This window comes from Hemicordylus capensis, chromosome 5, assembly GCF_027244095.1.
Source record: "Hemicordylus capensis ecotype Gifberg chromosome 5, rHemCap1.1.pri, whole genome shotgun sequence".
Taxonomy (NCBI): domain Eukaryota; kingdom Metazoa; phylum Chordata; class Lepidosauria; order Squamata; family Cordylidae; genus Hemicordylus; species Hemicordylus capensis.
The window spans coordinates 235976604-236000929 of NC_069661.1; the positions used below are offsets into that span (position 1 = coordinate 235976604).

Genomic DNA, 24326 nt, shown 5'->3' on the forward strand with positions numbered 1-24326 from the left:
TGTGCTATATGAAAAGGAAGGCGACACGAGCGTGGCTCTTTATTCACACTAAAGCTAGCCAATTGAGACATCAGTCCTTTGGAGAATGAAAAGGACTTTTCAGAGGCCTAGTTTCTAAGTGGCAAATAGCATACTACACTACTGTTTTCTAAACCACTGCCAACCTGGCCCTTTAACTATATTATATTGTACAGAGAATGTGATTATGGCTTTTTAGTGGATATCCACCTACAGCAGGGGAAATGAGGTGTCAGTGAGATGGTTGTAGAACTGGGTCATTATGTTTGCCAAAGAGAAATCCCAAAGGGCAGTAAAATGAACTGGACCCAGGACCTTCTTGATGGAGCCCCATGCTGTATCTCACCATGTATGAGGCCACTGGGAGACACCAGAGGTATGAATGGTACCAGGTGTTTTCAGTAAGCTGACAAGACAGTTCTCTCTTTGATTCAACTCTAGTTCTGCAGACGATGTTCAGTCACGATCTGGCCTTAGAAAAGCAAGCCAACTGAAGCCAAATTATAGGCAACACTGTGGCGCTGATGGTTAGCAGATCATTTGACTGCCAAACCAAAGCAGTGGAGGTGGAAGAAGACAGGGGTTCCTATCACTGAGGAATGAGCATCACTGTTTCTTGGAGCTTGCCTCCTCCAGCTTGCAGTATTGCTTGTGCCAGCAGGCAGAGGTACATTTTACCACCCCACTTTTAAAGGGAGCTACAGCACCACTTTCAGGTAACCATTCAAGCTTTTTGAACCTTGAGCGAGAGTGCTGTGGTGTGCTTTACTTGGGGTGGGCCCTGACAGCTGCAGATGTGCAGTCTTCATTCTGGAATGGGTCACTGACAGATGTGGGATTGAAAATTTCCAGTACTTTATTTTTCCACTGAAAATTTTCCATTTCAACAAATTCATAGTTTCATGAAATGCATTAGTAGTAATGAATGGATGCCAGTGCAATATTAGGTGAGCGTGGCAATCTAAAAGTTGTAATTCATGTTTTTCAGGTGATTTTCCTCTAGGAAGTATGTGAGTGTACAAATATGTTTTATTGAGTATTCCAATAAAAATAATTTAATTTCACATAGAATTTTGGATTAGTTCCAAACATTTAAAAACCACAGTAAATTTAAAAATTTTGGCTCGCTAATCAAATATTTCAGTTCAACTCCTAGAAAGATTTTTGACACACTGCATGGGAAACTCATCAACTCGCAATCTATTTAGGGCATCAGAAAAACCATCATAGCAAAATCTTCTGAGGAAAAATTATGCAAATAAGAAGAATGCATGGGGAATTTCCCCTTATGTGAAATTTTCCAGGAAAGTCACATCTCAGGCACTGAGAGCACATTGGTGAACCTCAACATTTGCAGTGCCTCCCCATTACCCTAACTGGCCTGGGTCCTAAGTACTATAAAAGACCACCTTCACCACCATGTCCCACAATGAGCTCATAGATCAAGGGTGCCTTTTCAAGCATAACAAAGTTGCAAGTTAGAACCAGGACATGCAGGGAGGTGCCTTTGATAACTGCGCCCTGCTTTAGAGTGCTCCCTCCTGTGGTTCAAAGCCCAGTTGTCTCCTGGAAGCACTGTAAGACTTGTCTGGACAAACAGTTACTGAGCAAGGAGAGGTACGAGTTGGCTGTGTATTCTAAACTGTACTACAGAAATTTAGCAGAAGTGGTTATGAAGAGCATTATAAAATGCTACCACCTGCCTCGAGTTGCTGTTGACAGTGTGGGGGATGAGTCTAAAAACAGAATGCTTTAAAGTTTCTTCGTAGTGATTTCCCAGGTCTCTGCAGCTAAATCCTGCAGCAAGCATTTCGCTTTTGCAGCATATGGAAATTTCTGCAGCAGTTTATACACTTGTGCAAGATTTACATTTGAAGAGCTCTTTGCAGTCAAAAAGGGACCGTTTTATTCTCTGCAAGAACCACACTGACAGCACAGTGTGTTGCTCAGCTGCCCAAATATCCATTGTTATTGCACACACTGTCCCCCAGCTCTAGGATATATCAGGTGGATCACTGCAGACATGCGCCAGCTGGCATTGCTGGAGCACAAGTGAATCCTAGCTATGTGTGTGCACACACGCAAGCGCACACAAATGCACGCAAACGCACGCGCACACACACACCCATCCCAAGCAGCTTTGTGGAATGTCCCCTGAACAGAAGCATCACACTGCTATGAACCTGAGGACTGCTTCCACAGACTCTTCTTGTGGAGCTGAGCCAGACTCCACAAAATTGTTGCAAGCAGACCTGAAAAGGTCTCCAGGGCGGAAGAGATTTAGTTTGCTATAATCCGATCAGTTCTGAAAGCTCTGCAGATTTACCTCCAACCAAGAAAAGTGGGGCAGTGCGACATGTGGCTTCCCTCAACCTGCAGACTCATGGCTCACAGGCTTTATGCAAGAGCTTTGGGAAGATTAGCTTTCCTAGACAAGGACTGCACGGCCAGCTTAGGGACTTTCACTTCGATACACACCAAGGCTTGGGAAAAGTTCTCTCTCAAGTCTGGAATTAACTCCTGGGTGTCTGTCAGCAGGTTTTCTAGATTGCCAGCCAGCAAGGAAGGGAAGAGGAGATGGAAAAACTAATCCGATGGATAAAGTATTTCCAGATTCACCTTTTTTTATATAAACTGTACTTAAGCCTGCCAGCGTTCAGAACCCAGTTGGCAAGACTTAATTCCACTACAGCATGGCCTAGTCACTCAAACATGTGTGCAAAAGTAGTACATACCCATAAAGCTCATTCTTATTTTTTTTTTTTAAAGAATATGGTTTTATGGTTTCAACCCTAAGACAAAGCCCTGAAGTCTGAAGCAGGCTAGCAGTTATCTCGGAAAGCGTTCAGCCAAGAGGACCCACCTTGTCCTTGCAGGGCCTCTGGCAGTTCTGTGCAGCACACACTGCATTTTCATCATCAGACTCCTCAGCTCCTGACCAGTCATACTTGGAGGGGATGTCCAAGACTTTCTTCTCCCGCTTCTTCTCTGTACATTCTTTCACCAGCTCCACCTTTGCGGCAGCTGCCTTCTCACGCTTCTTCTTCCGTTCCTCCTCCTTGGCCAGTTTCTTGGCCAGCTTATTCAGTTCCTTTGTCTTGTCCATGGTCAGCTTTAACTTCTTCTTCTTGGGTTTCTCCAACTTCTTCAGCTCCTTTGACTTTTGCTTCATTTCACCAAAGAACTGCTCCGCTTTCTCTAGCTTACGCTTTCGTTTCCTCTCAGAAGAGTCTCTGCTTCGCATCTTTAATGGCTTCTCATCCATGCTGTCGTCCTTCAAGAAATGGTTTGAGAAAAAGGAAGATTAAGAGAATTGCACCAAGTTATTCCCATGGCACAGCAGATACAGAAGGCAGCTCCTTGACTTGGTAACTCTATGTAAATGCTTTCAGTAAGCATGAAGTCCTCTATAGGGTGTGCACAGATGGCTATGCTGTACTCGGAGGCATCTGGTGGGCCATTGTGTGAAACAGGATGCTGGACTAGACAGGCCTTGGGCATGATCTATCAGGGCTGTTTTTATGTTCTTAAGAACTTACACTCCCTTCCCCCACCTCAAACTCTGGGATCTTCGCCTCAACTGACAGGGACCATGCAAGGAATGTATGTAATGCATTTCAATATGAAGAATGCAGAGACATGCCTTATGCACATGGTAGTGAAGCCAGAGAAGACACGATCTAAATAAAAAGGTGCTACAATTTCTAATTTTTACCTGTCTTAAAGACCATTAAAAAGTAGTTTTGTATCTGCATTCCACCTATTCAACTACTCCACAAAAACCAAGCCTATATGTTGAAAAAAACTAGCAAGCATTTGACCTTTGAAAATCAACCCCCTTTTTTAAATCAGTAAGATACTATCTGTTATTAAGATTGCAGGAGGAGAAGTTAGGAGCATGGCAAGACTCCTTCAGACTGAGGCAGACCTGATTTAAATCTCACAAATAGGCTTATCAAGTTTAAGCCAATGGTGTCAAGCTCTTATTTTGGAGCTGAAGGTGCCAAAAGTAAACAGTAACTGAGCATGCGTTGTATTTCCCCCAGAGGAAATCAGAGGCGTGTTCTATCCACAGCATTCTCTTCCCCTCTCATCAGTAATTAGTGTTTGTTTGGAGTTTTTTTTTAGGGGGGGGCACTATGAAGAGGGAATAAAGGGTCCTGCCACTCTCCAAAATGGGCTAACCATTCCCTTGACCACAACCATTGTTTCTTCCAAACCCCTCTAGAATAGCAACTGAGATGGCAAGTCAATACTATTCAGTGGCCTGGATGTGCCCTGCGACTTTCAACTGAAGATTCCTAATATACACCCAGAGAGAGTCTCCTGGGTCAAATCAGCATACCTGAATACATCCAAAATTTGAAGTACAGAAATATAAAGACCAGAATTCCATTCCACCCCACCCCCTCAAAAAGCTCAAGACAAAAACAGAATGTGTGTGTGGGGGGGGGGGATAGGATTTCATTCATCAGACTAACCTAAAAACGGATTTTGCTAAAAAAAAAAGAAGAAGAAGAAGAAGGGGAAGGCGGCTGACAATTAGTGGATGGGGTCGAAGGAACGTACAAACAGCAGACACAGCTAGAAAAGGCAGCAAGGCACCAAGGAAGGGTCCTATTATGGATTCAAGAACAGAAGAGCATTCTAAAATGACTAAATTTCTCAGTTATGAGAAGTTGGGGGGCATTTCATAATCTGAGCAACCTTTTGGCAAGACAGGACTAAACCAAGGCATTAAAAAAACCCCTGTTCCTAACAGTTAATTTAGCTGTATAAGTGCACTAGCTGCTCCTTCAGAGCACACATATATGGCATTATGGCAGTCTGTATGGGTTTGATGAATAGGAAGGGAGAGTGGAGTGTCAAAACAGTAATGGAAGAGAGGAATAGCAAAGTTACAGTAGTTGAAGGAAGGCTTTGTTGAGGAAGCAGGTCTCAAAGTAGGACTAAATGAGAGGCAACCTGACAGGTTGGCAAAGAGATCTGACAAGTCCACTGTAATGACTACTAAATTCCTCTCTCCTGGGAGTGTCCATCCTTACCTCCATGATGTGGAGAAATCTGTCTTCGGATGGTGGGTGTGTAGCCTGCAGGATCCGCCAGATATGCTGGGTCTCATCAAGAGATACCTCTAGGAGATCTCCTATCATCATTAAGTCTTCCAATTGCGATTTGGCTCCTGGAGATAGCTCAAGCACTGGAGGTTCTAAACTGCGAGGTACGAGGGGGCTCTTACGGGGTTGCTTCCTTGGGGTGTTGGAACCTTTCAAAAAGCAGCCAAAAATCACAGTCAAACAAGATAAAAGTATGACTATTTTTGTAATAACAAAGCCTAGGAATAGTCACGATTTCAGAAGGTATTTTGCAACACTATAATTCCAATGCTCAATTTTGGGGGCAGTTGAGAGCAGAATTTCTCTTAATTATATGCCAAGTTCAACTATCATCTCGCTCCTCCCCTCTGACAACTGGATCTACCAGCAGCCATTCTATCTGCAGTCAGCCAGCCACCCTCCATCAGAGATGTTGATAGAAATTGAATGTATTTGAGTTTTTAAAACTGATATTGTAACACTCTCCTTGAAAAGCAGAATTAAATAAAAAAAATTAAAGGCAAAATATAAAGACGCTTGAAAGATTAAACAGAAGTGAAAGTCAGGATTGCAATTAATTCGCCACTGAAATTAACTATGATTTCAATGAAACAGAACTATAGTTAATTAGTCACTGAAAGCCTGTCACTGACATTGTATTTTATATTGTTTTATTCCAATGAGACTGTTTTAATATGACTTAAGAACATACATACATACATACAAGCTCTCCAGCAAATATTTTTAAGATATGGATGTACAAATGAGAACCTGCACATGTGAACAAGTTGCTGCTCTCAGGCACTGTATGGGTTCCAAGTTTCAAACATCTAGTTTACAAACAAGCTTTTGGAACACAATTTGTTTGTAAGTTGGGGACTTCCTGTATTTCTATGGAGGGAAAAACTGCTGTAAGCTGCCTTGAGAGGTTTTTAATCTGAAGGGCAGGATAGAAACCAGTAAGTGGTACGGTGGGGTCAGACAAGCCCTTGGATGCCCACCAGCACAGAAACAGCATTACCTTGAGAGCAGCTTTTGGAAGCCGATGAATACGCATGTTCAGCACAGAAGGAGGGGGCTGTCCACATGTGCGTGACCACTTCTTCAGATTTGATGGGAATTTCTTCATCACAAAAGAGATTGGGCTCTAGGCTGCTGGAGGATTTTACACTGGCATTGTCCTAGAACAGATACAGTGATGAAAGCGCTGAATCTAGCCACCCCAACAAAATTCCCTAAAGGCCCGTTGTCAGGCATTATCCAGCCTGGGTTAACCAAAAATATCCATGTATAGTAACAAGGGTGGGCTTGATGCTTTGTCTAATCACAGACAGCATTAAGAAGGGTCGATATTGTTTCCACATCAGTTAATTCAAGGGCAAACTCTGCAATAAGGCTTTAGAAAAAACCCTTATAAGCTTCACAACACACCTTGGATTACCTAGATATGTCAAGCAACTTTTTTTACAGCCATGATAATGGTGCATTACTCTAAAGCTGGCTGAAATTTCACAGAAGAAATAGAACTGAGATTAATAGAACTGAGATTAATAGAAGAAATAGAACTGAGAAATAGAACTGAGTCTTGCATTCAGGAGGTTTTTATGGTGCTACTGACCTTTATGTCATAACCATATGCTTCCCTGATGTCTTCATCCGAATCCGTCTCCTCGTCATCATAGTCCATGGTTTGTCGTGGAGATGAAGACACACTACTCATCGCCCGGTTAAAGCCAGACTGTTGGAAACTAGTCAAGTGACCCTAAGGAGTGAAACACACGTGAAGAAATTTCACCTCTACTGAAACATGTATAAGGAACATCACTGATGAAGACAGATCTAGATCTAGATATCAACACAGTGATCTAGACTTGGCTTTAGACATTCCATTTGGCTCTCCATGTTTGCACACTTTGCAAACAACAGCTGCAGGGACAGACTGGAACTGCAGTGGGAAAAGAAAGTTAAACACACACTCCTCCATCCAGATCTCAATCAGGTGAACTCTTTTCTTCTTCTTTCCTGGTCATATGGAAGAGGGGGGGAAAGCTACTTATAGCAGGTTCCTCTGACCAAGGAGTGAACTCACATATATTTACAGCAGAGGGAGGAGAAAGACTGGCTCCAGAGAGAATGAGAGGTATACTTCCTAACCCACATTCAAACAAACCTTTTTTCAAAGAACCTGCCTTCTAGTGGACAAATCAGAAATCAACTGAGAGTCCTGGACCACTGGACGGTGACAAATAAGGAGAACAAACATTAGCTACCCAAGCTAGGGGTTTTTCTTTCATTTTTTTTTCGGCGGGGGGAGGGGGAACATAACTGTGCACATCACTGCATTTCAGAGGACACCAATTTAATCTGTAATTTTATATAGACACAGTTAATACTCTGTTGGCCCCAGAGAGGAATACAGTATAAATAAGAAATAAAAGCAGTATTCATGACCAGACTCCCAACTTCTGCTGGTATAGGACCACAATTCTCAAAATGAGAGGTGCATCTCCTGTGGAAGCTAGGTAAGGTACACAGAGTGCATAAAAGCATGAGGAGGGGAAAGGGACAAAACCCCCGCAGAAAGAAGTCAGACTAAAAAACAAAAACACACAGCAGACAAAGACTACCAGAATAGCCTTCATAACTAAGCTATAGTATGATAGGTAAAGCAAAAGCTTGCATTCATGTGATAAAAATTGTCCCATTTCTGAGGTCTGAAAATCTCCACCAACACTAAAGTATGAACACCTTGTCCATGATTATAGTTTGTGAACCCCCTGCTGGTCAAATTTTATGTTCTTTGGGGGAAAGGCTGTGATTTGGCCACTTAACAGTAGACAGAAGAGCTGCATTTCTTAAAGAAAGTGTTAGAGCTTATTTGACTCAGCATATCAAACTTCTATCCCATAAGAAACGGTCCAATAAAAAAAGGTGCCACTTCCCCTCCCCGCACTAAGAATTTAGAGCAAATAAGGGAATAAAACCATCTCGGTGACTTTTGGCCACTAGATGAAGACCAAATTCAGAGTACACAACTGCTTCTTTTGTGCAAGAATTCCAGGAGGAAAAAAAGAAGACAAGACAGAACTCTCTTTACATACACTAAAGACACAAACTAACAAGTTACACTGATAGCAGAATCCTCCTACCTGCAGGTCAGGATTGGCTGCTGCCTTCTGGAGTTCGGCGCTAATTATTTTCTCCGTTTTCTCCCGGGCAGCTTGCTCCACCATGCGCTGGCTTAGCACAGAAAGCTTGGCCAAGGCAGAGGACAGTTCGTCAGTAGCCAAAGCTTGCCGTGCTCGGTCCTGCCAACTCATCGCCCGTTCTGTCAGGCACTGCAGGGCTTCACCCTCAGGCAGACGCACTGGCAGCTTTTGCAAGGACACCAGCAGAGATAAGATGGTCTCGAGCCGGGGCCTTCGTGAACGCATGCAGAGTGGACAGAGGAACTTGACTTCTTTGGCAGGCCAGCTGGAGCCCTTCTTTTGGGAGCTGGTTTTGGGGAGGGGCACACAGGTGCTATGAAACCAGTCTTTGCAAAGTTCACACTGGAGCATGAAGCCACTTGCAGTTTTGCGGCAGATACAGAACTTGATCTCCTCAATGCGATCTACCATGGTCATCTTTGCCAGGTTGGCTTCCCTGAGGGCATGCATGGCTTCAATCTCCTTCTGCTCACGGTCCTTGAAGAGAGCCACCTATGCAAGAGAGAAAGAAGAGTAGCTGAACACTCTTTAGTGGCCTGACCAGCCAGTCCCATATTCTAATTGTGTGGAGAGATCCTCATTCATTTGTAATAAGATTTCCTGTGTAAGTATCTAGGCACTGGACCAGTATTCAACAGCTACTCATTCCTATCCACATAAAAAATAAACTTTTGGTGCAAGGGAAAAACAAGGCCTTCAATAAGTACCGTATTTTACAGAGTATAAGACGCACTTTTTTCCTCAAAAAATATCTGCCCAAATTCAGGTGCGTCTTATACTCCAATTCAAAATGGCGGCCGTCGCTGTGCGTGCCCGCACGCGCCACGGCGGCCCTTCTTCGAGGCGCCCGCTCCCACAGTGGGGAGCGTCGCCGTGGATGGCCCTTCGCCCGGGGGGACGCGGTGGTCCTGGGCATGCTTGGTGGTCCTTCTGAGGACGTGGTGGAGTTTAGGGCTTGTCGGGAAAGAGAGGGGAGAGGAGGAGGAAGAGCAGGAGGAAGGGCAAGCAGGGAGGATTCGCTTCCCACCTCCCTTCCTCTCTCGCCGGGCCTGCCGGGAGCGGCCTAGTCAGCCAGCCCGCCGCCCCCCTCCAGTTGCTGCCCCGATGCTGCTGCAATGAGGGAGGCTGCTACGCCGCCGCTCTCTGAGGGGCCGCGGGGCCCGACCTGGAGACAAGCCCGCGCAGGCGAGTGCTAGCCCGCAGGAGCTGCCGGAGGCACAAGAGGAGGTGGAGGAGGTGGTCCCGGGCAGGCCCCGCTGGCGGCCGCGATGAGCAACAACCAGCAGCAGCCCCCGCCGCGGGTCACCAACATGGGCTCGCTGCTGCTCACCCCGCAAGAGAACGAAAGCCTCTTCGGCTTCCTTGGCAAGAAGTGTGTGACAAGCTCAAAAACTCTGAAAAACTGGATTAAAATTAAGGTGCGTCTTATAGTCCATAGCGTCTTATAGTCCGTAAAATACGGGTAATTTGCTCCCAACTACATTCAGTTTCTGAAGCTGTGAAAACTTCAAATAATTTTTATTTGAAGGATGTACAAAACTAAAAAGCTCATTTCATACTTGAGACCAATTTTGCCTAAAGAGCAGATTGAGCAGGCCACAGCGCTATGGCCCTCCCGCAAGCACAGCAAACAGAGTTGGTGGCCGTCAGTTGAGGGGAGTTTCCCCTCGCAATTTTCACACCTTTTAAAGGTGGTCTTCTCCCTAGGAGCTTTTGTACTCATGGGAGGCACAATAGGGGATTTGTCCAGTAGAGTAATCAATTCCAGTCCTGGGTCAAGCCAATAAATCCAGCCATAAACACAATTAAAATCATTAAGTATTCTTGTATACTGTTTAGCATTCTGTAGTCAAAGTTCCGAGTAATTTCCAATAATTTCCCAAATGTGGGTAATCCTTAGAATAGTCGTTCCATTCCGTTTTCTAGCCGTTGAAAATAGTTTTTCTAGTTTAATTGCTTATTTCCGAGGAACTTTAGTAATCCAAAGATGAGATCGCTAAGGCGATAAGAAAGAAACTGAAAGAAGAACACCTAACCACCAGTATAAGATACTGCAGGGCACACGCAGGAGAAAGTTGGGGGCCCAAGGAGCTAACGAATTTTACCCAAACTTGGTCTGCGCAGGAGCAGAACCCATTGTTTATGATTGTCGTGAGATCACTATCCAGATCAGTTTCTTTTTCTGGTAAAGCCAATAAAACCAAATGGCAAACATATTTCTTAATTCCCAAGGATAAACCTGCCATCAAATATTATACTACTGTTAATTCAAGGCAGTGTTGTGTGGGCACCATCAGCTTCCCACTTCCAAATTCACCTTCCAGGGTACTCTCAAGTGAAAGCAGGTCTAGTTAAAAGGTTAACTAAGGTTTAATGAGTGTTCAAAGTAAGTTGCGACACTGAATATAAATCAACTGTCAATGTAGTTTCTGTATCAATAAATGCAAGTTGGACTTAAAATTGAGAAAAATATATGGTAAAGGGGAAAACTAATAGAAGAGAGTGATGGCTAAAGCCTAAATTTGCAACCATGAGGTTAACGTTAACACTCAGAGTTTATATTTGTACAAGTTTAAGAGATTTCTTAAGTTTAACAGATCAAGACAATTTTGCTAGCACAGCCAAACCTATTCAAAGCATAAGTTATTATGAACAGTTGTGTTTTACACTTGAGCGGGGGGGTCATCTTTGAAAGACATCCCCACTGCCCTTCTTTATAGGCTCAGACGACAAGTTAGAACACAAACTGGAACTGCTCATCAAAACCCAAATCTGTCTCATTTCTTCCAGATACCACAGATGTGTCTTGGAAAACTACAGACAGGTCACTTGTACGGTCCCATCATCATTTATTGATGTCATGTCTTTGTCAAGCCATAACCGCTGACTTGCTTCTAGTCCCTCTGTGTAGTTTTAAAAGTTGTTCTAGTCTAGTAGTCAGGATGTGGTCATCTGGGCATCACTTTGTATCTTTAGTAACTTGAGTTTACCTTGGGGCCAAAAAGAAAAGCTTCCCATTTTATCAACCAACTTCCACTTAAAAACCTATCCTCTATTTTCAGCAAAGCAAGACCTGCACAGCATAGCAATGGTCTGCACAGCATAGCCAGGTCTAACAACCTGGCCAATATAAATTAGCTAAAGATCCCCTCCAAAGAAACAGGAATTACAAGTGTTTATCTCACAAACAAGGAAAACATGTAATGGCTCTTCCTACAGGCAATTAAGCCCAAAGGGATGCCCCTGCCATACCACAGTTGCAGCATCCCGTGTCTCTTCCAGCCCATCTTCTAATTCACTCAAGGACTCCAGGTCAAGATCCTTCTCTTTCTCTTTCTCCAACAGCTCCTTGACTCTTTTTCGCCTATTCTTACTGCTCCCATAAATGCCAATATCAGTTCGAGGGCTCAGAACCTGCAAATCAAGAGACAGAACATGGTGATGGCAGAACTGAAAGAGCAGCTGTTGCCTGAAGGATCCCAAAATACTAAGCTTGACAATGAGAACTAGAAGATCGGGGTGTGCACACAAGAGTAGCTTTCAGAACTAAGGGTTTGCAAAGGATTGTAGATCTGAAGATATACACTATGCAACTTTGACTTATTGCTTAGAGAAAAATTTATACTTCAACCTTACTGATCCAAAAAATTGAACTGCTCAAAGTAGGTAACAATCAAATCGAAAAATGCATACACACACACACAAAATATAACACTAAAATGCAAACCACAGGAGATAAAATTCCAACTGTTATAGACATCAGGAAAGTCAAGTAACGAAGTCAACAGTCCTGACTAAACAACAAATGTGTTCAAAAGGCAAACATACTTACAAGATAAGCAAGCATTATGGCTGCACCAGTCCCTAGCATTGGAGAAAGATAGCCCATAGACCAAGTTACCCACTTGGCATAGTTAACAGACAAAGTCAAAGTCACTTCTCCAAGCCCTGGTACAAGTCCATCTGCTACTAACCTGTAGGAGTGTGTAGCTCGAGTTCTTCTTAAGGAACGTTCTTCCCGTGCGCTCCCTCCAGGCACGGGCTGCGGCTACCTGCGAATCAACCTGTGGCAGTGCTTCAAGCCGGACAGGTATCAGGCGGCCTTTTGCAGAAAGATTCTCAAGTTGTTCCAGATATGCATAGTTGCTTCCATTCTAGGAAAGGTAACGGACAATTCTTAGCTACACAATTCCATCACCACACGAGACTAAAGTTATTTCAGCATACAAAGTCGCAGCTGGATTTCAACATTTATCATCTTAAATTGAGCACTATTTCACACAACCGGCTCATGGGACGCCCAACCGCCACTAGAGGGTACTGCAATCATGTGCAATCGGCAGTTGCAGGTGTCGCAAGGAGCTAACAAATTCTGCCCGAAGCTGATCTGCACAGGTGCAGATGAATGCACTTATGAATGTTGGAACCACTATGAATTTATGAACTTATGAATGAACTGAACTTATGAATGTTGAACTGAACTTATGAATGTTGTAACCACTACCCAGATCTGGTTCATGCGCTGATAACAAATTCAAATCAATTTATACACATTTCTGTGTATGATTTTTTCCCCATTGCAAAACTGGATTTTTAGCACAAAAATACCAGGACTGCACTGAGGTCCCTCTGCTCGCAAGGAACCTTATAAAACAGACACATTCTCAAACAGGCTCTTCTTGTAGCTCCATTCACTTGAACAAAAGCCAAAGTCTGAGACAAAAAGGCTTTGGCAGATAAGTCGCCCCCAAACAATTTTTGCTACTAGATGTACCTATTTCATCAAGCAGATGACTTTAGCTGGCTTCCGTTTTAAAGAGAGTAGATGCGTTGTTCAAGTCCTTTCCCAGATGAACACATCCTCAGCTCGGGAATGACCTTCTCAGGTGTCTACACCCAACACATCTACTCTCATGAGCTTTCAGTGCAACAGTTTTGTTTGCTCAGGCTTTTTAATAATGGGATATTATGTTTTCTTTACAGATTGCTTTTAGCATGATGATTGGTTTATTGCTGCTTATTCTGCTGTTGCCAAGAAATGTTAACAGTTTTATGAATTCTTTACTTTGGCTCACATACAGAGCAGTTCATGTAACTGTTACCTCTGGCCTAGGCAGATGCTTTGAGAAAGAGACTCTGCTCTGGGCTAGAATGCAGATGTCTGAGGAGGAAGGGGAAAGTGGCCAGAAATGGAAGGGCAGGTGTTTCTGCCTGGCTCTCACCCCCTTCTCGTGCAGCCAGCTGCACTGCAGTCCAGGACTTCACCAAGGATCCCGACAAGGACTTTTCAGAAAGCTCAGGGGCTGCCCAGAGAGAAGGTGATGGTTGTGCAGACTCTGCATTCCACAGAGCATCACTCTGTATATGAGCCAATAGTCTGAATCTTTGTATCACTTTCTTTTTAATCTAAGCTACCTTAAAAATAATGCTATCAAACTGGATAAAAAATACTAAGCAGCATCAAGAAACTATGACAGGACATACCTGCAAATATATGGAAGAAGCGATTGCAATATATTAAGGATACATCAGGATCAATTAAAAAGCCACCCCCCAAATTGGCTGGACTACAAATGGCATTGCTGAATTCAAAGCCAAGGGAGATCCTCTCTCTCTCTCTCTCTCTCTCTCTCTCTCTCTCTCTCTCTCTCAGGGAGGCAAATGCATGCCTGTTCAAGAGGATCTAAATTAGATACTGCCATGCTTGCAGTGAACCCTACCTGAATGGCCTCCACTTTGGCTGTCCAGTCTCGAGCTCGCTGCAGGGCTTCTCTCAATGCCAGCACATTGGGCAAATAAGCTGGGATGCTCTTTGCTTCATTGACAATGCTCTCCAGAGCTGCTATGCTTTGCCGAGGCCTATGGGTGGCGTGCGAGGAAAAAATCTGCTTGGTTAGCAAACATTCTTGCTCACTGTCAAAATAAAGCTCTGGTCAAGGCACCACTGTAGCTGAACAGCATGAAGAATAATATCTCTCATGACAGAACATCAATTCCACTTGCAACCCCCTCCCTTCCTCAGAGCAGCCATACATGGAGCTACATGCAAGGTGCCCTATAGCATAGGGAAGGCCAAGAGATATTTGCCCAAGACGATCCAGTGAGCAAAGCTCAGCACAAATTTGAACCCAGGTCTTCCCAGTCCAATTCCAGCATGCTACCTAATCTCACACACTGGCTCCAAAACATCTCTGTGCCCTTAAGTTAAATGCCTTTAACAAGTTAAATGCATTTGGGACCCCAAGGAAGGAAGCATCACCTATACAACTATTTAACATGCTTGTTTAGAATCAGTTCAGTTGTTGAAAGCCCAAAAGTAGCCATGGGCTGTTGCTCACTGTAGCTTACTCAAGGCAAAGCAACCAACAGGAATACTCACCTTGCCTGCAGGCAGACTTTTGCTTTCTCTTCCCACCTCTCGGAGACCGTAAGAAGTTCCTGCAATTCAGCCATGGCCTTCTCCACTGCATGATGTGGTGCCAACCCCACCCCTGAGTCGATCAGCTTCTTCATCACATCCAAGGTAACCCGCTGAGGATCTGAAAGGGTAACCCGCACTTCATCCAGCCACCGGGCCTGCTGCAGCTCCTGCTTCAGCCGAGGCAGTTCAGGAAGTTCCACATAGAGGCCAGTGCCCATATCTATCAACATCTGCAGCTTGGATGAGTCTGGGACCTCATCCATCATGGCCTCCTGAGCACGTTCATGAAACTCTTCAACATCATCCAGCAGGTTCTAAGAGAAAATAAAACACAAGGTAGTCACATAGCACAGGGAGAACTGTCACAAAGGGATTCCTGACTGTTCAACTGGCTCTGGTTTTTTAGGATGACCCAAACATCCAGTGCTACCGAGGAACCAAGAAGAATACTGAACTGCATCTGGTGTCAAGCAGAGAACAGAACATTGGTTACTCACTGTGAAGGCTTCTTCTTGCTGCTGCATCCAAGGGCATCTCACATATGGGGACATACCACAGCCTAGTCCAACCAGAGAGGGAGCCCTGCGCCTACTATGAAGGGAGAACCTGCTGGAAGACTCGCCTCCCAAAAGCTCCTTGGGCAGAGGAGAAGGCATCCAATTTGTAGTGTCTAGCACTTGCCAGGTGGCTGCCCTGCAAATGTCCTGTACAGCGGCATTCACAGAGAAAGCCGTTGACATAGCTGCAGCCCTAGTAGAATGGGCAAACACTTCAGTGGGCGCCCTGAGGCCCTAGGATTCATAAGCCAGAGCTATGCATGCCTTTAGCCACCTAGCCATGGTGGCAGGAGTGATGGCCTGGCTCATGGTGCATGGTAAGAAGGAAACAAAAGGATTCAGTAGACCCAATGCTCGTAGTACATTCTCTCTCTCTCTCTCTCTCTCTCTCTCAGCCCCTACTCACATCTAGCTTGTGCCAGACCTTCTCTACTGAGTGAACCAGCTTAGGGCAAGAAGATGGAAAGGAGACATGTGGAAGGGAGATGCTACCTTATAATGGAAAAAAGGGTCTGGGATAAGCATAACTGAGTCCATGGGGGGGAGGGGGGGCGGGGACACACAGGTTTTTATGTACAGACAAGGCTCTGAGTTCAGAGACCCTACAGGCCGAGGTAATAGCAATGATGAAAACTGGTCTGAAGGAGAGTAGGCATAGCGTATAGTGGCTACTGATTCGAAGGGAGGACCCTAGAGAGCCTTCAGGACTGTATGTAGGCACCACATAGGAAAGTGATGTACCACAGGAGGGAAGAGGAGAAGGCGCCTCTCAAGAAACATCTTGTGGGGCGACGTTGCATGGATCGCTTAGAAGTCCCTGAGATGAGCCCCACCAAGGCCATGGCCTGGCATTTCAAGGTGTCTAAGCTGTCCTGAAGAAACTGCAGGCGGTGCATCACAGTGGCCGATCCCTATGGTACCCCATGTTGTGTAGACCATTACCAGAAGGCCCGCCACACATATATTGATAAATTCTGTTAGTGGAGGAGTGCCTGGAAGTGAGCATTATGTTAAGCACTTTGGCCAAGTAGCCATGTTTCAAGATACACTGCTCAGTTTCCATGCGGCTAGCCTTAACCAGCCTGGATCCAGCTGACACACTGGGCCTTGGTGAGGCTGGGAGCAGCAGGTGTGCTTCCATGGGTAGGTTGGTGAGCTCTACAAACCATGGCCTTCTTGGCCAGTACAGAGCAACTAGAATGATCTGTGCTCTGAGGAACTCATCGGAGCACACGAGCCAGGAGAGGCGTGGGAGGAAAAGCTTACTGGAGATCTGTCAGCCATGGTGATGATAGAGTGTCCACCTCTTCTGCTTGTTGGCAGGGGACCCTGGAGAAGCAGGGAACTTTCACACATTACAGTGTTGCTAAGAGATCCGCCACCGGTTGGCCGAAATGAGCTACTATCAGGCGGAATATTTCTGGGTTCAGGTGCCACTCTCCTCTGAGACTATCCGACCGACTGAGCTAATCTGCCACAGTGTTTAGGGCCCCCTACATGTGATGGGCTGCCAGAAACGCTACATGTTGTTCTGCCCACAGAAACAGCAGGACCGCCTCTGCCTGCAGAGATCTTGACCGAGTTCCCCCATGATGATTTACATGTGTCTTGGCCGTGGTGTTGTCTGTGCGTATGAGGAAGTGGCGGTGGAGAACGATGGACTGGTACTCCCGAAGAACCATGCAGATCACCTTGAGCTCCAGCCAGATGCTGTGCTGGTGCTTCTCCACTGACCACCAAAGATCACCCAGAAAAACATAAATCTTCATGCCTTGGAGGAGGAGATGTGCAATCACCCGAGATAGGATCTTTGTAAATATGTGTGGGGCTGATGACAGGACGAACGGGAGAGTCCTGTACTGGTAATGGACTCCTGTGCAGAGGAAATGGAGCAAGTGGCAGCTGTTTTGGTGAATAGGTACATGCAGGTACACCTTGAGGTCTAGAGAAGAGCAGGTCTACATGTTGTAGTGCTTCCGCAATTGACCTGAGGGATTCTATGCGGAACTTCCTCCTGAGCACAAAGCAGTTTAGGTGTTTTAGGTCCAGCACTGCCCTCAGGGAGCCGTCTTTCTTGGGCATGGTGAAGATTACAAAGTAGGTGCCCATGACCTGTTGTTCTAGTGGGAACAGTTCTATGGCCCCAATTGCTAACAGGTGTTAATCGCTCCCTGCAAACCTTGGTATTTTTGTTCAAGGTAGGAGGCTGGAGTGGGAAGGAAGCGGTGAGAAGGTGGCTTGGTCAATTCTATGGAGTAGCCGTCTTTTACGATGGTGAGAACCCAAACGTCTGAGGTGGTGGCCTCCCAGACACGCCAATGTGAAGAAAGCCGACCACATAGGGGCACCACCCGAGTCATGCCTGTTTAGATTGCTTGGCTTGGGCGTTGAAGTTTGCCCTATTACCAAAATTCTGTCTGGCCAATCTAGCTCTGCCCCAGTAGGAGCACTGTGACTGAAAGACCCTGCCCCTGCCCCCAAAGGGTGATCTAAAAAGGGACAAAAAGACTGAAAAGGCCCCCATCCTTGGGGGCAGTCTTGCTTCCATGACGAGGATGGCATGGCCTTTTTATCCTTCGATTCCACTAAGATGTCTTTTAGGGCCTCATCCCCAAACAATTTTTCCCATCAAAGGGAATAGAAATAAAGTTAGTTTTGGAGGCTGCATTCATCTGCCAGTGTTTTAGCCATAAATTGCATCTGCCCACCACAGAGGATGCAAATCGGATGGAGTCAAGCGTCGCATCAGCCATAAAGGCTTGCGTCTTGTGCAACTTTAAAAGTGTTTTTCCTCAACCTAACTGGGTCAGGTGGAGGTTCCAGAATCAAGTCATCTAGCCAGATTAATGACACTCTAGCTACCATAGAGGCAGCTGTAGTGGCTCTCATTGATAATGCTGTGGAGTCATGTGCCCATTTCATGCCCCCCTCCGTACATTTGTCTGCAGGATCTTTTAGGGCAGACTTGCTGTCCCTAGTCAGGACCGAACCAGAGATCATAGCCACGACAGGGGCATCCGTGAGAAGAGGGGGTGCGCATCTTGAAGATCTCCCCCCACCCCGGCCATTCCTGTTGGAATGCATTCAGCTTGTTTGCTATAGCGTTAGCCCTTTTTAAGGAGGTAGAACCCATCCATTCACATTTTGCTGCTTCCACAAATTGTTTAGGAAGAGGAAGGGCCATATTACTTGGCTTTGAACACTAGCGCACTTTTACTCAGTGGCTGGGATTCCTGAGACGCAGAGAGATTTAGCCCCAGGGCGTGCACCATCTTTGCCATGAGCGGGGCCAAGTCTATGGACTGAAAAAGTCTCTGGTGTGCTTCTGAGTTCTCAGGTGCTTCTGAACTCTCACCATCAGACCATTCTCCCTCCTCTCTTGGTTGATCAGTCTCGCCTCCCCACAAAAAGGTCTGTAGGGAGATCTGGATTTTCTGGTGAGGTGGGTTCCTCATCAACTGGAATAATGGGGGTTGGCTTGCCCGGGGATTTTTCTGGAGGCTTTGAGGGGGTGCAGCGGGGAGTTCTCCCGTCTTCCTAGGAAGTGGCCTCTGGGGTTGGAGGGAGCCTGGGTCAGAGAGTTCAGATGAATGCACACTCCCCCACACCCTGTTTTGATTTAGACATCCATTTTTTGGCTTTCTTAACATGTTTTCACTTTTTCTTAACTTGTTTAGGGGCTGGTGCCTCTTGAGAGTGAAGAAGAGGCAGAGGAAGAGGAGAAAGCCCGCTTGGACTGATTTCTCTTTTTAGACCTTAGTTGGTCATATATTTCAAATGAGCTTGCCAACAAGTCCCCAAACCACGTGCCCCAGGTAGGTGGCATATCTCCTGGCATTTGGGAGAGGGCTTCTCTCACTGGAGTAGGTTGGGCGAGCAAGGATGCCCCCGAGGGACCCCGGGTGGGGGAAGTAGAAGAAACCAAAAGCCCAACTTGAGCCGGGCTCACCGGATGTGAAGTTGTTGCCGTTGCTGAGCTCGTCAGTACTGTGCACATTGTTGCAGCTCTGGATGCCACTGGGCCCGCTCCAGCACCTTTGGATGCTGCCATTGCCTTTTGAGCCCCCGTTTTCCTCTGGGGCTTCTGGCCACTGGTGGAGGCCATATCTAGTACTTCTGGGCCTTGGCGTTTCTCCACGTGCCCCACAAGGCTTCTCGGAGCGTGTGGGGGTAGTGGGGTTGCAGCCACTGAAGGCGGGCTGCTCATGGAACTGGCAGGAAGCTGCAGCAAGGTCAATACCTGAGCCGCTTCCCCACCCTCAAAAATGGTAGCTAATGCTCTCTCTTGCTCTGGAACGCCACCTGTCAGCTGTCTGGCAGAGGCTGAGTGTTCCAAGGAGCTGTGCTGAACAGGCCGGTGAATGGGATTGCAGGGGCGGGTTCCTGGCTGCTCTAATGGCCTTCTATAGGCCCTGTTGTTTTCCCTTAAGTACTCTCATGTGGAGTATCCTGGCTGCTCTTTCCATGCAGCGCAAAGAATAAGAAAGCAAGTGCAGGGCATAGAGCGGAAAATGAAAGTAAAAGGCAAAGCAGGAGTTTTCCTCTTTTTTTGTTAGGAAAAGAAGAAAGAATTAGGAAAAAAGGAAGACAGTAAAAGCAGGGAGAAAAAGCAAGAGAACCTAAAGGAAAAAAACTAGAGCTGAGAAAAGCTGCCTTAGAGCCACTCAGGACTAGAAGAACTGGAGGGGTCATGCTCTTCCAAGCCTTAAAAAACCTAGCCTAGTTTACATAGTCCTGCCTCTAGAGTCACATGGAGGATCATAACCCACATGTGAGACGCTCTTGGACTGCAGCAGCAGAGAATAAAACTAGACCACCCGTTCAATAAAAGGCTTCAGGAGTTGGCAAGGAAAGTAGGAGCAAGAGCCAACTAGACAAGTAAACAGTGCAAACTTGGCCCCCAACAAGCTGCACTTCTCCCCTTTCCTCAAAGCCCTTTTCTTGATTATTGTGTGAGAAATAGTCAGGGCAGGCTGACCCCACACACCCCCCCGCCCCCAACAGATGCTATGGTGCTCAACTCACCAGTTTCTCCTGAACCCACACGAAGAGCAAATGCTGACAGCTGAATAAGCTGCCTTTATTTCATCTTTGCTATAGTTAAGACTGGAACAAATGTAGCATTTTTAAAAATGTATCCAGACAGGCTTATGACAGTGTGAAGAATTCCTAAACAGGACAGTGTGCTCTATTAAATGTATTCAGTATGATGCACAAGATTTGGGTTTTTAGTCTCTCCAAAAAATTGCTGCGTCTCAATTATATTAGCATGTAGCACATTAAGTTTCATCTAGGAGGATGACACAACTTCCACCCTCCTGCAGATGTTGACAACAACTCCCATAATCACTGGCTGGGGATGATGGGAGTTTTAGTCTGAGAACAGCTGACAGGTCAAAAATTGCAGAGCCCTGCTCTAGACAAACTCTGACCTCAAGGCAACCACAGGCTGTTCTAGATACCCACCTTAACTTGCCGGGCCTGAGTGATGACACAGGGAAGGCTAAACAGCTGTTGGACAAATGCTTTTAGTTCCTCCACTGTCAGCTTCGTCCGTGTCCTCCCACTATCAGGACTCAGTCTGCTATACAGATAAAAAGGGAAATTTGTACACTGAGTTGGGAACTGTGGGCATAGTTTTCAAGGAGCTGCAGAGTAAATGAACAACTCTTGGCAAAAATTGCTCCAAGATAACCTATTTAACAAACTGTGGCTTCTTGACTTACATTGAAAAATTGGCTTCATTATGCAAGTTTCAGAACAAAAAAAAACACATGCACAATTTACTGCTATCACAGGAAATGCATTTTCTAGTTAAGAACATAACAGCCCTGCTGGATCAGGCCCAAGGCCCATCTAGTCCAGCATCCTGTTTCACACAATGGCCCATCAGATGCCGCTAGTTTTTGATTTGAAAGCCATGTTTGAGCATAAAAATCTACCTGCCTTCTTTCTGGTCATACCTGTGCTTTTGTTTTTTGCTCAGCAGCAGCTGGGCTACTGATGCACATGTCTCTGCCTCTTTCACAGCATCTCTCAGCTTGCGGAAGAGGTCGTTCTCAGGATACTTCCTATCTTCTGCATCCTCCAACATCACCCGCAGCTCAATCACATCTGCAACAAATTGGTTAAGAGGCCATTTGCACAAATGCACAAGCACTGCAGAACTCCTCCCTTAGTCCTCCAGAATGGCAAATCTGAAGTTGTCATACACCTATGTTTCATCATGGCCCACTTCTTATACCAACATCCTTTCTCCTCACTCTAGACAGGATACCTCAAACTCATGTCAAAACTGAGGGGTGAAGGCATGACAGCAATTAAATGCTTCCACAGGTGAGGTAACTAGGTAAAGCACTTGCTTCCTCAAATAAAGCAATCGGTACTTTCAAAGTCAGAGAGCATCTTGCAAAAGAGGCTACATCAGCATGAGGCAGCTATTACACACACACATACACACCCCACCATGCTATATGAAGTAAGCCTCAATAAGTGTACAGCCAGTGAACCAACCCTGTGAAACTGGCTCAGAGTGACTTCTTTAAAGAACAGTAATAATAAAAGTGAAATGGCCAATGTTTAAAAAGGGTTTCAGACCACCACTATAAGAGAAGTCAGTTCACACTATCCATTTGGACAAGTAATCTGGACTAAATGCAAACTGTCTGAAACAGTCACATTCTTATTCTGGAGGCAAGAGATTCATTACTTAAGTTTATTTCATGCTAAAGTATCTATAGGACCTAGGGACACAATGGAGAAAGCTATGCACATACCAGGACAGCTATCTTTATCACACCCTCCTCTTCTGAACTGCAGCCCTTCTGTGCCACATTATAAACTCTTGCTCTAAACCCAAAAGAAGCTCCAAGAATAGTTTAGAAGCTTGGAGGCGCCGATTTCAGGGGAGCATGAAAGCTGAGCCTGCTCCAGTATTTCTACAGCCCCTCAGAGCAGAGTTCTGCATACTCCGTCCCCCACCCCCTCTGATTTGCACCCAACCTAAATTTTGCACTAAAAAAGAGCTGGATTCTGTATCCTTTAAATGATAGTGTACACGCGCACGCACACACACACACACGTTTTCTTATTTTGTATACTTTATTCTGCACTTATATTGCATAATATATTCTGTTCATTCTACTCATGAGGGGAGGTAAGGACCTAGGCAGGCTACTAAAGTCCTGCTCATAATGGCTAGAAATAGATGTGCATATGAAACTGCCTTACGCTGAGTGAGACTATTGGTCCAACTAGCACAGTATTGTCTACACTGACTGGCAGTTGCTCTCCAGCTTTTCAGGCAAGAATCTTTCCTGGCCCTACCAGGAGTAAGTATTCTAAATACCTGGAGATGCCAGGGGCTGAGCTTCGGACTTCCTGTGTACAAAGCAAGTGCTCTGCCATTGCCCCTGCTCTTATTCAGACCCGGTCTCTGAGGTTTCAGCAGGTCTTACTCAGAAACCTCCAAATCCTCTTCGTAGCCATAAGGACAAGAAACTTGTTTTATGTTATGAAATGAAATGTTAAGATCCCCACAAAGCTCAATTCTGCACCAAATATTACATTATTTATTTTTTTTATTTTTACATTTATATCCCGCTCTTCCTCCAAGGAGCCCAGAGCGGTGTACTACATACTTGAGTTTCTCCTCACAACAACCCTGTGAAGTAGGTGAGGCTGAGAAAGAAGTGACTGGCCCAGAGTCACCCAGCTAGTATCATGGCTGAATGGGGATTTGAACTCAGGTCTTCCCGGTCCTAGTCCAGCACTCTAACCACTACACCACGCTGGCTCTTTTTTTGCACTTCTGAGGAATCACCACACACAGAGCCCTGCTTAATGTGTTCAGGGGATATATAAGCCATGCCAAGGACGAGCTAGGGCAAAACCAAATCTCCAACATGGGCCTTCCAAGCCAGAGGTCCAGGATACTCATTAACAGTTTTCTAAAGACAACAAAACTGGGTCTAACCTTTCTTGTGGTTGAGGTTAGCAGATAGCGCCTCTGTGACTCTGCTGACCCAAGTGTCATAGGACTGAGCTCTGACTTTCACTCCATACAGCAGGGAGGGGAAGTCCTCTAGAGGATACCGATACCTGGAGGTAAACAAGGAGGAAGAGTTTAATTTATTGCAACTCTCAGATGGGAAGCGGTAAGAGAGATGAACAAGCACATTCTGTATTTGTCAGTATGCTGTATGCTCTGTCTGTGGTTACCAAGAAACCTTACTACAAACATTCGTCCTAGTTAAAGGCAGCAAGTAAGAAATGTCTACAAGGGGCAACAGTCTGGGAAGGGGCGATGGAGACGTTCATACCTTAGACACTTCTTCTGCACAGAGCATGAACACAAATCACTCGGGTGATACAAGCACACAAGCCGCTCAGGATTACAGGAACATGTAAGAGCAGACAGGAAACATGTAGTCCTACAGGCTGCACACTGACGTTCATCATCTGGAACCAGCTCAAACACTTCCTCCTCAGACATCAGAACCCCCTGATACAAAACAAAGACAAAAAAACCAAGCGACACCCAATAAGGATACTCGTCAGGAGACAAACCTTCTTTTTGAAGGCTCCACATATTGTCTTTCCTCAGCCTGAACAGAAGCAGCAGCAGAGTTTCCCTGAACTCACCAGCTGTACAACAGACTCCCTTAAGCGTGTCTCCTCTTCTGTCATGAGCGTCATTTCTTTGCAGACCATGGCAGCAAGCCCCACATCCAAGCACTCAGGGTCTGCGGCCATCTTGAAGATGAGCTCCTCATGGGAGAACACACAGTGGCGCCTCAGCCGCCGGTAATGGCTTACACACTGCCGCCCGATGGGAAGCTAGGAAAGAAAAACACACAGCCATATTTTTCCCCCCAGAATTGTATCACAGGAGGCTGTTGGTCCTCCATAGTAAAATCCAGGAGAGGATGAGGAAAAACAGGTTTTCAAAGCTCATTAAGAGGATGTAGTCAATTACAGGAATTAAGTGTGTCATAGTATCCAGTAGCACACTCTCCAGAGACCA

General features: G+C 45.6%; 1 protein-coding gene across 5 annotated transcripts in view; it reads right to left on the bottom strand.

The window, feature by feature from the left end:
- The window catches only part of KDM5A (lysine demethylase 5A), a 64350-nt gene that overhangs the window by 4889 nt on the left and 35135 nt on the right, over window positions 1–24326 (bottom strand). For 4 of the 5 annotated variants that reach the window (XM_053255367.1, XM_053255370.1, XM_053255369.1 and 1 more), the window contains 14 exons: window positions 23945–24139; window positions 23623–23804; window positions 23277–23401; window positions 21265–21415; window positions 20768–20885; window positions 14703–15058; window positions 14044–14182; window positions 12298–12477; window positions 11576–11737; window positions 8264–8815; window positions 6733–6876; window positions 6136–6295; window positions 5064–5284; window positions 2882–3292 (listed from right to left, as the gene is read on the bottom strand). In XM_053255367.1, coding sequence (XP_053111342.1) covers window positions 2882–3292; window positions 5064–5284; window positions 6136–6295; window positions 6733–6876; window positions 8264–8815; window positions 11576–11737; window positions 12298–12477; window positions 14044–14182; window positions 14703–15058; window positions 20768–20885; window positions 21265–21415; window positions 23277–23401; window positions 23623–23804; window positions 23945–24139 — 3096 coding nt within the window. The remainder of the gene's footprint in view (window positions 1–2881; window positions 3293–5063; window positions 5285–6135; window positions 6296–6732; window positions 6877–8263; window positions 8816–11575; window positions 11738–12297; window positions 12478–14043; window positions 14183–14702; window positions 15059–20767; window positions 20886–21264; window positions 21416–23276; window positions 23402–23622; window positions 23805–23944; window positions 24140–24326) is intronic. The other variant, XM_053255368.1, reaches the window with a different exon arrangement.